We start from the raw sequence: 15892 nt of genomic DNA, 5'->3' as shown, positions 1-15892 counted from the left end.
TTTTTTTCCCTGATTAGTATTTTTTATTGATTTCTGAAGAATCATGTGACACTGAAGACTGAAGTATATATGTAAGGGATAATCAACGGCTAGCCGTGCATGAAATGATTTTAATGCAGGACGTGGAGGCAAAGAACCAGCCTCCACGAAGTGCATTAAAATCCTTTAATGCCTGGCTAGCCATTGATTATCCCACTTATTCCATGGTCATTTGCCAAGTTATAGACAAATTAAAACTTGTATTGCTCTTTGCAGCGCAATATTTGACCGAATGGGTAAAAATTACAGTTATTTTCGACAGTTATGGCTCATTAGCACTAGCATTTTGCCCGCTTCAAAACAGACACAGAGATGAAATAGTGCGGTAAGACCAAATTTATTTGAATGAATTATAGCATGTATTTCAATTAATTATCGATCGAGAGAGAGAGACAGAGAGAGAGAGAGAGAGAGATGACAGTTGTGTGTCAGTTACCTGCTTGCTGCATCTGCGCATGTCTCTCTACAAACAATTACTTCAAAAACAGTGATTTTATCACCTCTTTGCTGGGGAATATAATGTAGCGATCTAGTATCTATATTTTATTTTAGTAATAAAAATCGCGGGGAAGCGTTGACAACATTATACCCCTTTGTTTTTTTCACATTTTATGTTGCTGTCTTATGTTAAACTGCGTTAAATTACTTTTTTTTCCCCCACATCAATCTACACTCCATACACCATAATGGTAAAGCAAAAAAAAAAGTTTTTTAAGAGCTCCACTGTGTGAAAAATAAATGTTTCATAATAAAAAGGTTTAAACAAATGTTTCAGTGGGTCTCTAAGGGTTCAATGAGCTGAAGCTTCTGTATTCATCTGACGTCATGCCAGTTTGACGTTCCGCCACTGTTCTGCCAAATTTACCCAGATTTATCTTCATGCTCACCTACAAACAACAAATTAAGCCTGACAGTTTGATTTATATAGCGGTCTGACTGAATGTTGTGTCTCAAGGGAAGTGTATCAGCAAGAGCTGGGTGTGTGACGGCGACAATGACTGTGAAGACCGCTCAGATGAAGAGTCGTGTGAGTCCTCCATCTGTAAGCCCCCCACTCAGCCCTGTGCTAATGACTCCAGCACCTGCCTGGCCCCCAACAAGATCTGCGATGGGAGAAACGACTGTGCTGACCATTCTGATGAGGGTCCTTTCTGTGGTGAGTGCATGCAAGGCTTTGATAAGAGGCTCATCTGCTTTATTGCTTCAATATTTGATAAAATATGAATCATTTCAACTCTAAATTTTGATTGGATGAGCCATGCTGAATAAATTCGCACCTGTGACTGCTAATTCTATATCAGTGTGCCTATGTTGCTTAGCAACTGTAAACAGACTGCAGTTAGGGTAAGGAACTGTATTACTTTGCAGAAGAATGATTGATTCCAATTTTTATTACATTATGGTCTACAAACAATTTTCACTATGACATTGCTAGTGAATTTCACAAACAATTATAAGGAAATGGCAAGTAACACGTTAAATTTACTGAAATCATATTTTCTTATAAAAATTTCGTAGTCTTTGTTTTATTTACAAATTTGAAAAATATATTTTTCTGTGTATTTGTTGTATGTGTTTTATTATTATTTATCATTGTAAATTACTCACTATACATTGTCTTTTGTCACATTAGCAAAATAAGCTTCAAAGTGGTTTATGAGTTTACATTTAAGAACCTCCTTTTATACATGGTAAAATTCCTGTAAAGTAGTATTATTTATATATTATTATAGTATTTATTAAAGTTAGGTTTTATTTTATTATTTTCGGTTTCATTATATTTTTTAAGTTTCAGTAATTTTGATATGGGCTTTATTATTATTATTATTATTATTGTTGTTGTTGTTGTTATTGATACTTCTATATACAGGGTAGTTCTTTTATTTAAAATTTAAATTAAATTTTTTGTAATTTTAGTGCTTCAACTTAAACTACTTATTATTATTTTTATTAACTTACTTTGCCAAGGCATTCGTTTTTTCATCTAATATTTATGTTTTATTTAAATTTTAATTAAACAAAAACTATTTTTAATAGTTTCAGTTTTAGTTAACATTAATTACACTGGTATAAAGCATGGCTTTCCGTGGCACAGTGCAGCATTTAGACTACATTTGTATACATTGCTGTGAATGTCTGCTTTTTTTTTTTTTTTTTTTTTGCAGAGCAAACAGACATGGTCTAAAAGCCACAAAACTTCGATTTTTGAATTAATTTGGTCTTTAATCAATGCAAGTGTCGCAGTGTTGCAAGTGTGCAAAGTTTATCACTGGGTTCATAATGCTTGCATTCACAGCCTTATTCACTACACCTTGTGTGTAATGCTAATTGAAATCCGCTGTGCTGTTATGTGAAGTCTGGTCAGTTCTGCAAGAGATGCTGGATGGGTTGAATGAGAAGTAGTCATGTGGAGTAGTTCTATCAATACACAGGAAGCCAAACCATGAAAAACGCTAACTAACCAATGCAAATAAAATGTCTGAGCTGTATAGATTCAGACTCATACACTTGAGCAAATCAATATGCACTGTGTTTACCTCTCCATGGGTGAAAAGATTGTGATAATACTGTGTTTATGCCCACACGGCATGTCCCTCAGGGCTACTTGAATCTCTTTGAGTTGTGTCCTTGAGCTAGTGTAATGGAAAGCCACCACATGCTCTGTAAGCTACCAGCACAAGGAAAACACGAAGCCTGTCTGAATGAGAGCTAAACATGGGGATCTGTTTGCCTCTGAAGCCCTCACTTGGGAAAGTGTCTCCTGAGAGTCACCGATGTATAATTCTCTCAGAATGCAACTAGACAAACATTTCAGTGACTTTCAGTGCATTGCCAGCAGCCGCCCATGGGAGCCCACCGCTCATGTTCTGAGGACGAGGTGTATTATCTGTCTGACTAGACCTGCGTTTGGCTTGGGCCTCTTATTGCTAATTAGATTGTGCCAATGGACCTTGAGGTGACTGACTGACTGGGACCAGCACAGCAGGACTCGATGCCATTTGTGACCTTTGGGAAGCAGCTATTCTTCAACTCCATATAGACTTCAGGGCCCCCTGTGAAGAAAATTCAATTCTCTTTTGCGGCCGCAGAGGGGATCATCATAATCAGTAGTGGCAAAAAGACCTTGCAAGCTGTGAGTTTCATCCCCTTTGTCTTTCTCCCGTAAAAAGGACCAGGTGCTTCGATGAAAGGAAAAAGCTTATCCATTAGAGATGAGAGTCTAAGAGTACCGGAGTTTGTCTGATCCGTTTTGAAAAGAGATGATGTATCAGAGACCCAGTTTTAAACTTAAGAAAAAGCCATTTTCCACCTTGAATGAGTTTGTTTGGCCTGCACAGTGGCTTAAGTCGGTCATAATTCACACCTGTGGTTTCTCATTAAATCTGCCTCATGAATAAAGCAATTCTTTATTATTGTGACACACTTGGCTGGTGATGTTGATTAGGTCAGAATAATGGTCTAGTTGAGAAAGACACACCGTAACTTTTGAGGCAAAGAGCGATAAGCTTCTAGCCTTGTGCAAATGTTCAAACCATACCGTTGGTCTTTGTTCATCTGTGGCTTTTCTGTTTCAGTTCGCACCTTGAATCTCATATCCCTGCAAACATGGCTTCATATCACCAGCCTTTCAAATTGATTCTGTTTTTGTCCTCACTCATGCTGTTCTTGTCTGTTCCAGAGAAATGTTTGCAAGGTAATGGGGGCTGCAGTCACCAGTGTGCAGTGATCCCCAGCAAAGGGGTGGTGTGTTCATGTCCCACTGGACTCCGTCTTAGCTCTGACAACCGAACATGTGAGACAGTGGACTACTGCTCTGCTCACCTGAAATGCAGTCAGATATGCGAACAGCATAAGACCACTGTCAAGTGCTCCTGTTATCCTGGCTGGAGACTTGATCCAGATGGAGAGAGCTGCCACAGCACGGGTATTTAAATTCCTCAAACTTTAAAAATATATATTTCTCTTAGAATTGCCTCGCTTTGGCAGCCTGGTTAAACTCTTCTAACATATATCTTATATATAAAAATAAAGCAATATAAATATAACAGTATTTCATGATGGGCATAGTCTCTGAACTTTTGATCACCCCTTGTATGTTTAGATAGCACAAATAATGTACCTTGTAGTTTACATTTAGAAAAGCGAGCGCAGATCCTCTTTAGTAACTTCATCATCTGATCCTTCATCTCTGGGTGTGAAATAGTCCATTATAACATCTTTTAGGGCACTGACATCACCAAGATTGAGCAGACTGAGACAAGCAAGATCGTCGAAGTGAGCAGCTTCAGACTGCGTTGTTTTCTTGCACTCCGCCATCTCATGATATATAAAAAAAAAAAAAACGTGCCGTAGTTTACACAGGACTGGCGGGAAATGTGCATTGATACACCTTTATTATATATGTTACGTAGTTTATTTTGATAGGTTAACTGTTTTTGTGGTGTTAAGAGAAAGCACCTCCGCAGCGTGTTCTTAACATGAGAGACAGACACGGTCTTTTCTGCTTGCTGCAATAAATCGCTATTTTTTGGCACTAAACAAGTGCATTTTGCCACGATATTTTCAGAGATGATAGACAAGATGTTATAGAATAATAATTGAATGAAACCCTAATTTTGAAAAAAAATTTACATTCAACCTATTTTTCGAATTTCCTGAAAGCGTCCCAGCGTGACATTCGACGGGTTTTCCCAGATCGCATCACATATATATCACATCCAAAATAAAAGTTTGTTTACATAATATATGTGTGTGTCGTATGTGTATGTATGTATATATAAATACACGCACACACACACACACAAACACACACACACACACAGGTATATATGTGTGTGTGTGTATATATATATATATATATGTAATTATATATAAATATGAATGAATATAGATTATATAGATTATATATTGATCGATTTGACAGCCCTAATAAAAAACAATTAAAATAAATAATAAATAAATACATAAATAATATAAAAAAATTTAAGTAAAAAAAAAGTACAGGTCTTCCAATGCAACAGCAGTTCATACAGTATGTGTCCAGGAAATACGAAAAAAGCACCATAAAATATCATAAACAGTTATGACGATAGTCAAAGTATAAGACAGGAAAGTATAGCATTATTTTTCTAAACTAGTTTATGATGTCTATCCATAGTGAATCTGTCCACAGTACACAACAATAAGAGCAACAGTAATACAGTGACAGCGGGATGTGCAGACAGGAGCTTCCCATTGAGAACCTAATGTCTTTACAGCAGCATGCCTGCCAAATGCTTTTAAATTGTCTCAGGGAATCTGAATTTGGGTCATTATTCAGAATATGACAACAAGCATCTGTGTGGTATTTTATGGATTTTGTGACGTATATAGCTCTTGAGAGTAAGTTCTTGTTATAGCAGACAGCCACATTTATAGCTCTCAACAGGCTTTATCCAGTAGCTATAAAAAAAATAATAATTCTGGGATAATGTTGCATAGTAGATATAGAACTGGACTGGCAAATGATTTGTGTGTGTGTGTGTGTGTGTATATATATATATATATATATATATATATATTATTCTTAATTATATAGTTTCTTTTTTAAATGTTATATATGCCTGGATGACTTGAATAGAACTTGTGAACTTGTATTTTGACCTAATTAATAGGGGTTGTTTTTTTTCTTTCTCTTTAAAGACGACTCAAGTGTCTTCTTCTATTATCCGCTGGTTTCAAGATTAGATTCCCTGTAAATCTTTTTCATAAAAACATCAGCTAAAAGACTAATTAGGGATTATGTACAGAACAAAATGTGCATGGCGGACGCCTCAACACACAGCACGATGCTCTTGTAACTTCTAATGCACAGGTGTGGGGTGCTAATAATCAATGTGTTTCTTCTCCAAGATCCCTTTGAGGCTTTTGTTATCTTCTCTATCCGGCATGAGATCAGACGAATCGACCTTCATAAACGTGACTACAGCCTACTCGTTCCCGGCCTGCGGAACACCATTGCTCTCGACTTCCACTTCAACCACAGTTTGCTTTACTGGACCGACGTGGTGGAGGATAAGATCTATCGGGGAAAGCTCTCAGAGACCGGAGGTAATGAACACCCAATTTGATGTCCCATTCCCACTCGCCCTTTGTTTAACCTATGCTTTAGTTTGAAAAGATATTCTGTGTCCCCATTCCTGGTACGCAGGTCACGTCCCCTGAACAGTAATGCAATACATAATGCACAGTGGCTCTTTGAATGACGCAGAAAAGCTCTGAAGGAGCTGATGAACACCCTTGTTTTGTTTTGAAGACTATTTTGAAGCTGCATTAAGCACACATCTAAATCTTTCTCTCAGAGGAACAGGCCCCCAGTGCAGCTATTGCTCTCTCCTTTTGTTAGCATTTCATAAAGCCCTCCACAGCTGAGAATAATTGCAAACAGCTGGATTATAGATAGCTGAAAAAAATATTGTTTACTGCTGAGGGAAAACTTCCTTTCCTTGAATACCAGTGTTTTCTACCAGTTATTTTCAGAAACCCTGTTGAAAAGACCAGCAAATGTTGTGTTTGGATGCTGATCGCCTGCTGTTGATATTCTGGTGTCCATACCAGGCTACTTAAAGGGATGGTTCAGCCCAAAGTATTTTTTTTAGAAGAATGGTTGAATTTTCATTGTATGGACAGAAAAGACACTGAGACATTTTTCTAAATACCTTATTTTGTGTTCCACAGAAGAGAGAAAGTGATACAAGCTTGGAGCCAGCGTTATTTTAGTATTATTGATATACTATATACTATTATAGTATTTAGTAATAATTTGAATTAGCCTTTATTTTTAGTTTTCAATTGAATTTTAGTAATTTGTGATTTTGTGATTTTATTTATTTTTATTTATTTAGTTGTTTTACATTTTTTTTCTAGTAATTGTTTCTTAATTTTCAAGATTTATTTTTTACTCTAACTTTATTTCATTTAATATGTATATTTTATTTCAGCTTTATATCAGTTGCTGAAAACATTTTTATAAATATAATTTTAGAAATATGTTTAGTTTTTTATTTGAATTTTCCCTTCAACTAGCTTAACTAGCAAGCCTGCTTTGTTCAATTTAATCAGAAGTATAGATTCATAAGATAGTAGATTCATAAGTATAGATTCATTTAATCATAAGAATAGTTGCATCATTTGCTGGTGAACAACATGACTAACAGCATAAAAATGCATTCTGGTTCAAGCTGGTCTTTTCAGCAAGGAGTAGCATTTTGAAGAACTCAACACTTCAAAAGGAAGTTCAAAACGACCAGAATGCTTTGCTGTGCTGAATTGGAAACCCCGTCCACCCTATGATCTAGCGCGAGTGGTTTGTTTTGTAGGTGTGACCGGGGTCGAGGTTGTGATTCAGCATGGTTTGGCCACCCCAGAGGGACTCGCAGTGGATTGGATTGCAGGAAACCTTTACTGGATAGACAGCAACTTGGATCAGATTGAGGTGGCCAAGCTGAATGGGGAAATGAGAACGACTTTGATTGCCGGTGGCATGGAGCACCCACGAGCGCTGGCTGTAGACCCAGGACAGGGGTGTGTATTAGTCTCATACAAAATTTACCACAGCCTAATTTTCTTTCCTCTTAGTCTGCTTTTCTTTTTCACATTCCCTTCAGCAATGTTCACAACAGCAAAAGCAAACAGTGAAAACAGTTTTATTTATTTTTTAACGTAATTTGTCCTCATAGAGACTATCTTGGGTACATAACAGATCAATCATATTTCAGGGGACTTGTTTGTCATATATTACTAATGATAGTTCTAGAATAACGCGCTGCATCTTGCTGTTTATTTGTTGTGCTCTGTTTCCTTTTTTGTCGCCTTACTCTCAGCTGTGCTCTTCTCTTGCTCAGCTCTACATTTCTTACGGAGGCATGCTAGGAAATGAAAGTCTCAAATATGACAGCATGAGCTCAGAAAAGTCACACAATGATCCCAGCAGCATGAATAATGCTCACCGACATTGTAAATGCACAAAAAAGAGAGGCTTTTTTGCAAACATTTTTTTAATACATTAAATACATTTATTTTAATTCCTTAATTCCAGATTTTATTTCCACTGAAGGCTATAAAAATAAAATGTACAAGTATAACCTATTTTTTATGTTTTGATGATTAATATGCCAGTTATTTCTTAGATTTAGATTCTCTGTTTCCTTTTTTGTCGCCTTACTCTCAGCTGTGCTCTTCTCTTGCTCAGCTCTACATTTCTTACGGAGGCATGCTAGGAAATGAAAGTCTCAAATATGACAGCATGAGCTCAGAAAAGTCACACAATGATCCCAGCAGCATGAATAATGCTCACCGACATTGTAAATGCACAAAAAAGAGAGGCTTTTTTGCAAACATTTTTTTAATACATTAAATACATTTATTTTAATTCCTTAATTCCAGATTTATTGAACATTTTATTTCCACTGAAGGCTATAAAAATAAAATGTACAAGTATAACCTATTTTTTATGTTTTGATGATTAATATGCCAGTTATTTCTTAGATTTAGATTTTTTTTTACATTAATTTTAATAATTGATTAACCCTTTAGGCCTCATTGGTCACTTTTGACTGAAAAATGTTACACTTCTAATGCTAATTTGCCCTGTTTAGTAATCCTGACCCTTGGTGTCTTTATTGCATTAGCTATGTGAACCCACAAAAAAACAAAAAACATTGGACATAATTCAGAAATGTTAAAGAGTCGAGGAACAAAAAGTAACACTTGGTACCTTCGCTGTCTAAAATGTATGACTTAAGAAATGAATAGGAAAAAATGTAATGGAAAAATCAGAAAGCTCATAAAAATTGTATAAATATAGCATTTGTTTTTTCCCCCAAAAGTATTTTTCATTATAGTACAGTGATGCTTATGATGGCAGTTTACCAAACGACAGCACACAGGCACACAAAAAAAACATAATTAAATGATATTCGTTATCAGTCCTTTTTTGTTAATATGTTGTTGTAGCCCTAGTTGTTGCTTGTTTGCCTGTTTTATGCATCTGAAACATTTTTGCCAAACCCGTGAGCAACCCATAGAGGAGAAATATGGTATCTCTGCAGTCCAACTAGAGCTCATATTGGTGCTCAGTTGGATGACATACTGTAAATGATTTCACTGAAAGCTGAAAAGAACAATTAGGGAAAATATTCAAAGACTGATTTCACACTCAGCGGCGTGGCACATATTAAAAAGCACCAAATTCATTACATAGTTACTATGCCCCATACAGCTGTCATAGAGAGGTGTGTTGAAAATGTATTGTAGTTCTGAAGGGATTAGCCGTCTTTGTAATTAGCAACACTTTTATTCATTGAAAGCCTGGTTTAATAACTGTATGCCACTGGCCAATTAATTGGCCTTCTGAAAAGGAGAAGGCTACATCCTTGAAGCAAAATTCATGTGAAGCCTTTTTGTATGCTTACCTACCATACACCTCAAACGTTTGGCTGACAATTTAATTGTTTTTGATGCCAGATGCAGGAACATGATCACATATTTCATTAGCATATGAGCTTGATGCAAGTATTTAGCATTTTTATAATCCCTGTAATACCCACATTAGAATGTGCCCTTTGTTTTCATGCCACCCCAGCGAACTGTGACATCAGTTAAAAATGAACCCTCCTGTTTGACATTGACTTCACTGGCAGACAGTTTTCATTGAACTTTACAGTGTGCATATAAAGATAATAGTTTGAAATTAATCTACTATGTTACATTTAGATTTTTAAAGCTTTTTCATGATGTAACGAGGCACTGTTCTCTAGGGCAGCATAGGATGCAGTCCTGCACACACAGCTCTCATACACACACACTTCACTACTCTATTGCTCCAATGCAGTTTCACAGGTTTGTGCCCACTCTTAGTTTTGTATCCACTGGCACCGCTCACTGTAAATTAATTCTATTCAAGCAGGTAACTATATTTTCCGAGCAGCTCCCTGCGCTATACTTCCCAATTCAAGTCATGTTTATTTGCATAGTGCTTGTCACAAGACATATTGTTTCAAAGCAGCTATAGAGATCTGTCTTAATAGTTCAGTCATGAGTAAATACTGAAAATTATGGTAAAATAAATATTTTAAGTTGTGTTTAAGATGTGTGTGTTGCAATTTTATTTGGAAGAATATTATTTTGGGTCACACTTTATTTTAAGGTCCAATTCTCACTATCAGCAAACCATTAACTACAACTTTTAGTTGTTAAGTTGAGGTATTAGGGATGTAGAATATGGTCATGCAGAATATGTGATTTATAAGTACTAATAAACAGCCAATATGTTAATAATAGGCATGTTAATAAGCAACTAGTTAATATTGAGAATTGGTCCCTATACTAAAGTGTTACCTTGAAATGTTTATACTGATGTGCTGCATGGTCAGATGAATAGTTTATAACCATTTTTCTTTCTGTATGTAGCATTCTTTTCTGGACCGACTGGGATGCCACTTTTCCTCGGATTGAGGCAACGTCAATGAGTGGAAGTGGAAGACATGTTGTGTATAAGGACATGGAGATTGGAGCCTGGCCTAATGGACTCACGCTAGACCATCAGGAAAGGAGAATAGTGTGGACAGATGCTCGGTACGGGAAATTAAAAATGCAAATGAAGAATTATATTTTGGTGCAATTAGCAAGAAGCATTGAATTTAAGCCTAGGTGTTTTGCATAAATGCTCAAGGCTTTTTGTAGGTTCGGTATGATTCGCAAACATTATATAAAACAGCCTCAACACATTTAAACCAAAAGGAATTAATGAGATTATGATTTTAAATCACTTTCTCTTAGATTTATTTTTATGCTGTACTTTCATGGCAAAAGCAGTTTTTCAGAAATGAGCATTTTAAGTATATTTTAAGTATGTAGCCATACTTATGCCAAAAAAGTTCTTGAATCTTCAGTATTTCCCTCAGGAAGTTGTCATCATTTTAACATCTTGTTGATATGGGCATAGAGTGCTATTCTCACCTCATGTTACTGTTTGCCTTCAGCTCAGATGCAATATATTCAGCCCTGTATGATGGCACAGGGGTCATTGAGATCCTCAGGGGGCACGAGTACCTGTCACACCCGTTCGCTGTGTCTCTCTTTGGAGGTGGTGTGTACTGGACAGACTGGAGAACCAACACTTTAGCCAGAGCGAATAAATGGACTGGCCGCAATGTAACTGTGATCCAAAAGACAAGTGCCCAGCCATTTGATCTGGAGATATATCATCCTAGCAGACAACCTCAAGGTGAGTCTGTAATTATCAAAATGCTGTTAATTTCAACAATATAGCATACAATAACAATATAACAACAATATAAATACAGTAAAGTGGTACTATTGTGAAATATTATTGCATTTTTTAAAATAAATATTACAACACAAAGCTATATATATATATTTTTTTTTGTTTAATGGTATTTCATGTTTTTATTATGTATGTTTTTCTTTATTTGTCCACTATTTTTGGGTTTATTTTTTCACCATCAATGTATTGTGGAATTGCCTTTTCTGTGAAGGATACATACAGTACAAGGATACGTTAACATTGGAAGTATGTCTGTGATGCCTTAAAACAGGGTTTTACAAACTGTGGTGGCTCGTAAGTTATTTAAATCATAATAATTTAAATCATAAAAATGTAGAATTAAAACAAACAAATACTTTTAAAATAAAACACTTTGAGGTTGTTCATGGGGATTTGGAAAAGAGTAACTGGTTGTGATAAATATAAGCATTAAAATATAAACACACACACACACACACACACACATATACACTTTATATACATATATACACATATGCATATTTACACTTAATTTTAAGGCCAGATTTTCTATATTAACAAACCATTAGCTACAACTTTTGCCCTTTTTAATAGTTAGTAAGGTAGTTGTTGAGTTATTGTGTAGGATAGGGATGTAGTATGTTGTCATGCAGAATATGTGCTTTATAAGTACTAATAAACAGAAAAATATGGTATTAATAGGCAAGCTAATAAGCAACTAGTTAATAGTGAGAAGTGGCCCCAATATACTATATAGAGAGAGATACACAAAAATAAGTAGCTATTTTGTTCATTCAGTAAATACAGTTGTCTATTTAATAAACACGTAAACATTGTACTGTACTGTGGACAACAGGGTCACAGAAAAAAAGAATGATAAAATCACTCAAAATCAAAGAATAATTACATTGTTGTTTTCACAAGTATCATGCTGAGTGTTTTGCCTGAACTAACTAGACTAACACAACCTTGTTGCCATAGTGACAACTTCTGTTTATTATACTGTAACAAGTATAACAAGCATCACAGTTTTCTTGAATATAATTGCTGGAGGTTTCTGGGCATGAAATCCGGAGAGGAAATCTTTACTTGAAAATCTCACCCTTACTGATGATCCAAATGCTCTGGCAGAATGTTTAAACCTCTTCCATTTCCTGTTAGCGTTTGCACCCCGTGAGCTCATTCAGCATGCAAGCCACACACAGCAAGCTTAGCAGTTTTCACATTGACCTAACGTGCTTAGCTGCACGTTATTGGAAAAAAATATATATAATATGATCCGCCAATGTTCGGTTTTAGTCTGGGAGACAGAGAGAAATTGTCCTGCATGCTCTGTGGGGCGAGGATTCATTTGAGCTGAATCCCGCTGATCATTCATTTCTTCTGCCAATCTGGAAGCCCAAACGCTCTGTTTGAGAGCAGCAGAATAATTGAAAAAGGGGGTCATGCAGAGCGTAAGCAGGCCTGACGTGGACTCAAGATGTGCTCTTTCCTCAACCCAAATTAATTTTAATTTTTTCATGGTACAGTGTCACACAGGGATTTGTAGCCAGCAAAGGCAGCAGATTATCTTCTGTTAAACAGACAGTGGTCATTAAAGGAAAATGGGGGAAAAACATCATACACAGTTTACTTATATTGGCATTTTCTTATTAATAGACATTCTTATTAATATTTATCATTCTCTTTTTTTATTATTTCACTTTTTTATTTTTTATTAGTTGTTTTTTTTATTATGATTTAATGCTTACATGATCCATTTCCTTTACTTTTACTCATCTCTAATTTATTATCATTCTCTTTTTTTATTATTTCACTTTTTTATTTTTTATTAGTTGTTTTTTTTTATTATGATTTAATGCTTACATGATCCATTTCCTTTACTTTTACTCATCTCTAATTTATTAAAAAAATGCATTTTGTGATTTGTAAAGCATGTTAATAGAGGTTGTTGCAATTACAACACTATATTAATTTACATTTTCTGAGAAAAACATGTACACTAAAGGGTTAGTCAACTTTTATTTTATTTATTTTTTTCAAGAAATGTATAAATTTCTTCAGGAAGGACAAATTAAATAATTTTAAATTAATTTATATGTATTTTTAAACTATTATTGTTTGTGTTTGTTTGTTTGTTTTACAATTTATATTTCTTAAAGAGTGAAAAAAGTATGGTTTACACAAAAATTGTATGTTATATAAAAAGAAGAAATGTTACTTGAGCACCAAATCAGCATATTAGAATGATTTCCTAAAATATATTCAAATGAATGTATTCAAATGAAAAACACTAGATATTCTGTAATTACGACACAAGTCTTACATGACCCATTTTTACTCTTACTCATCTCTGATTTATAAAAATTGTAAAACATGTTAACAGAAGTTATTGTCATTGTCAAGTGTGCCAGGTGTCCAGATGTCCAGAAATGTAACCTTCTGCGAGTGTTCATCAGCCGAAATAATCTGATTTGCATCATTTCAACCAGCCCAAAACTATAGGAAGGCCTGCCAAAACAGCTCATGTCTCCTGCCACAGCACCGGCAGACGGGTGACTGTTTTACACCGATAAGTGTCGACAAATTGTGCTGCTTTGCCAACAAAGCCAGTAAGTATGGCTAATCCAATTTTAAAGAGCCCATGGGAAGGTCTGGCTATTAAAGGTGTCCAAAATCTGGGCTCTGGCCCCTTACAGTCCATGGCAATTGTGTTTTTGTTTGGCCCCTGCAGTTCTGGCAGTAGAGTGGCGGACCTTAGAGTGTCCGTAGGGAGTGAGAAGCAGCTATGCTAACTAGCCTAATGGGGCTAAGGCTACAGCTGTTAGCCAGCACGTTGTAAATGCATTATGTGTGGTAAAAGGACTGAGTGTAGTTTCAGGAGATTGACAACAGTTTGGAGGGATCCCATTTTTAGTGTCTGTGTGGCCTGCAGTGTTGTAAGCACTTTTCTAGCACATTGCTGACAGGCAAACCACTTCAAAATTACTATTGGAGTTTGCAGACGGGGTGGATCCTTCCCTATTCAGACAAAGCTGAAGCAGTGAAAATACAAATTATACTCCGCACCCACTTTACATACTGTATAGTAAAGTTAAGGTAAAGTCAGATTGATGTGGAGATTTATAAAATCTGTGGCTGATTTATGACTATGAAAAATCAGTACATCCAAATCAAGTGTTTCTATCATGAGTCAAGTGCACTCGCACTGTTTATACAGTATTTATTCAAACAGCCATTTTTCCCCCGCAGACCAGCAGAATGCATAATTAATTCTATGGGATTCTAGCCTACAATTTAGTCACTTGAAATTATTTGTTATTCTCACTTGCAAAAATATGCTTGCTACATAAGTGAAATGGGTTCGACATCGCAAAGAAATAATGGGCCTATATTCAAACTCCCACTGGATCAATTATTTACAAGATGCAACTGCTTGTTGAGTTAATTGCATGTAGTTGCTCTGGGTTCATGGAAGGGTTAAAGCCTCTTGACAACAGGCAGTAGTCTTGTGTAATGGCAGAAGAAAATGGCAGCACGATATAAACAGACATGTTCTGACAAAATATGTCAGAATGCATACACACTACTGTTCAAATGCTTGAGTCATTAAGATTTGTTTTATATTTTTTATGTGTGTGTTTTAAAATAAATGAACACTTTATCAAAAGTGACATTAAAACATTTACAGTACAGTTTTTTAAGTGATTTCTATTTCAAATAAATGCTGTTCTTTTGAACTTACTCTTCATTAAAGAATCTTGAAAAACATAAACCTATATACATAACCAGCCTTAATCTTGCTGATCCTCATCTCAGCTTTTGAGTTGGTCTTTTCAAGGAAGATCTTTACCATCAGAGCAAACTGAGAAAGATTTGATGGTTAATTGACTATTCGCACCAGTGGCCTTTAGGCCATTATCTGTCTGCTTAACATTACCTTCTGTTGAAATATAGTGGTCTTTCTACAAAGAGTCGTACAGAAGGTCTAAATGTGCTGTGCTTTCAAGAGGATCACTGTGGGCAGAAGACATGAGCTGTCAGCCCTGTCCATTCAACCTCAGCTCTTCCCTTTATCCTGGAGTTAAGATGAATGTTTTCTTAGTGGTATTGCAATCTTTTATTTTACAGCCATTTTATGTTGCCCTCTTTAAATCCAGACATCTGAATTCTCACTCCTTGCACTTCATCAAGAATACTAATTATCTTGGTTTCACTGTACATTAACTGTTTTTTGTTTCATTGTTTCACAGCTGTTGTTCATGACTTCTTTTAAGAGCTGCTCTCCTTAATTCATAGTATGTGATATTGATTTTCTCCTTGATGTGTTTTCTTTCCCTTTTTTAAATGCGTGTCACCCTGGGTTTTTCAGCTTCAAACCCATGCGAGGGAAACGTTGGAAGAGGCCCTTGCTCCCACCTTTGTCTCATTGATTACAATCGCACGGCGTCTTGTTCATGTCCTCATCTCATGAAGCTTTCCCTCCACAACCGCTCTTGTGTGGGTGAGTATGCAGCTCTGTTACATCCCACACAACAAACAAAACAT

General features: G+C 35.8%; 1 protein-coding gene across 1 annotated transcript in view; it reads left to right on the top strand.

The window, feature by feature from the left end:
- lrp1bb (low density lipoprotein receptor-related protein 1Bb) overlaps nucleotides 1-15892 on the top strand; it is a 373072-nt gene that overhangs the window by 196124 nt on the left and 161056 nt on the right. Inside the window, exons 22-28 of the mRNA XM_016288691.1 lie at nucleotides 995-1195; nucleotides 3719-3964; nucleotides 5932-6129; nucleotides 7398-7602; nucleotides 10489-10653; nucleotides 11061-11305; nucleotides 15717-15848. Of these exons, the coding sequence (XP_016144177.1) occupies nucleotides 995-1195; nucleotides 3719-3964; nucleotides 5932-6129; nucleotides 7398-7602; nucleotides 10489-10653; nucleotides 11061-11305; nucleotides 15717-15848 (1392 nt within the window). The remainder of the gene's footprint in view (nucleotides 1-994; nucleotides 1196-3718; nucleotides 3965-5931; nucleotides 6130-7397; nucleotides 7603-10488; nucleotides 10654-11060; nucleotides 11306-15716; nucleotides 15849-15892) is intronic.

This window comes from Sinocyclocheilus grahami, unplaced genomic scaffold, assembly GCF_001515645.1.
Source record: "Sinocyclocheilus grahami isolate Dianchi unplaced genomic scaffold, SAMN03320097.WGS_v1.1 scaffold233.1, whole genome shotgun sequence".
Taxonomy (NCBI): Eukaryota; Metazoa; Chordata; class Actinopteri; order Cypriniformes; family Cyprinidae; genus Sinocyclocheilus; species Sinocyclocheilus grahami.
Note: the sequence above shows the minus strand (reverse complement) of the source record. Positions and strands in the feature narration are given on the sequence as shown.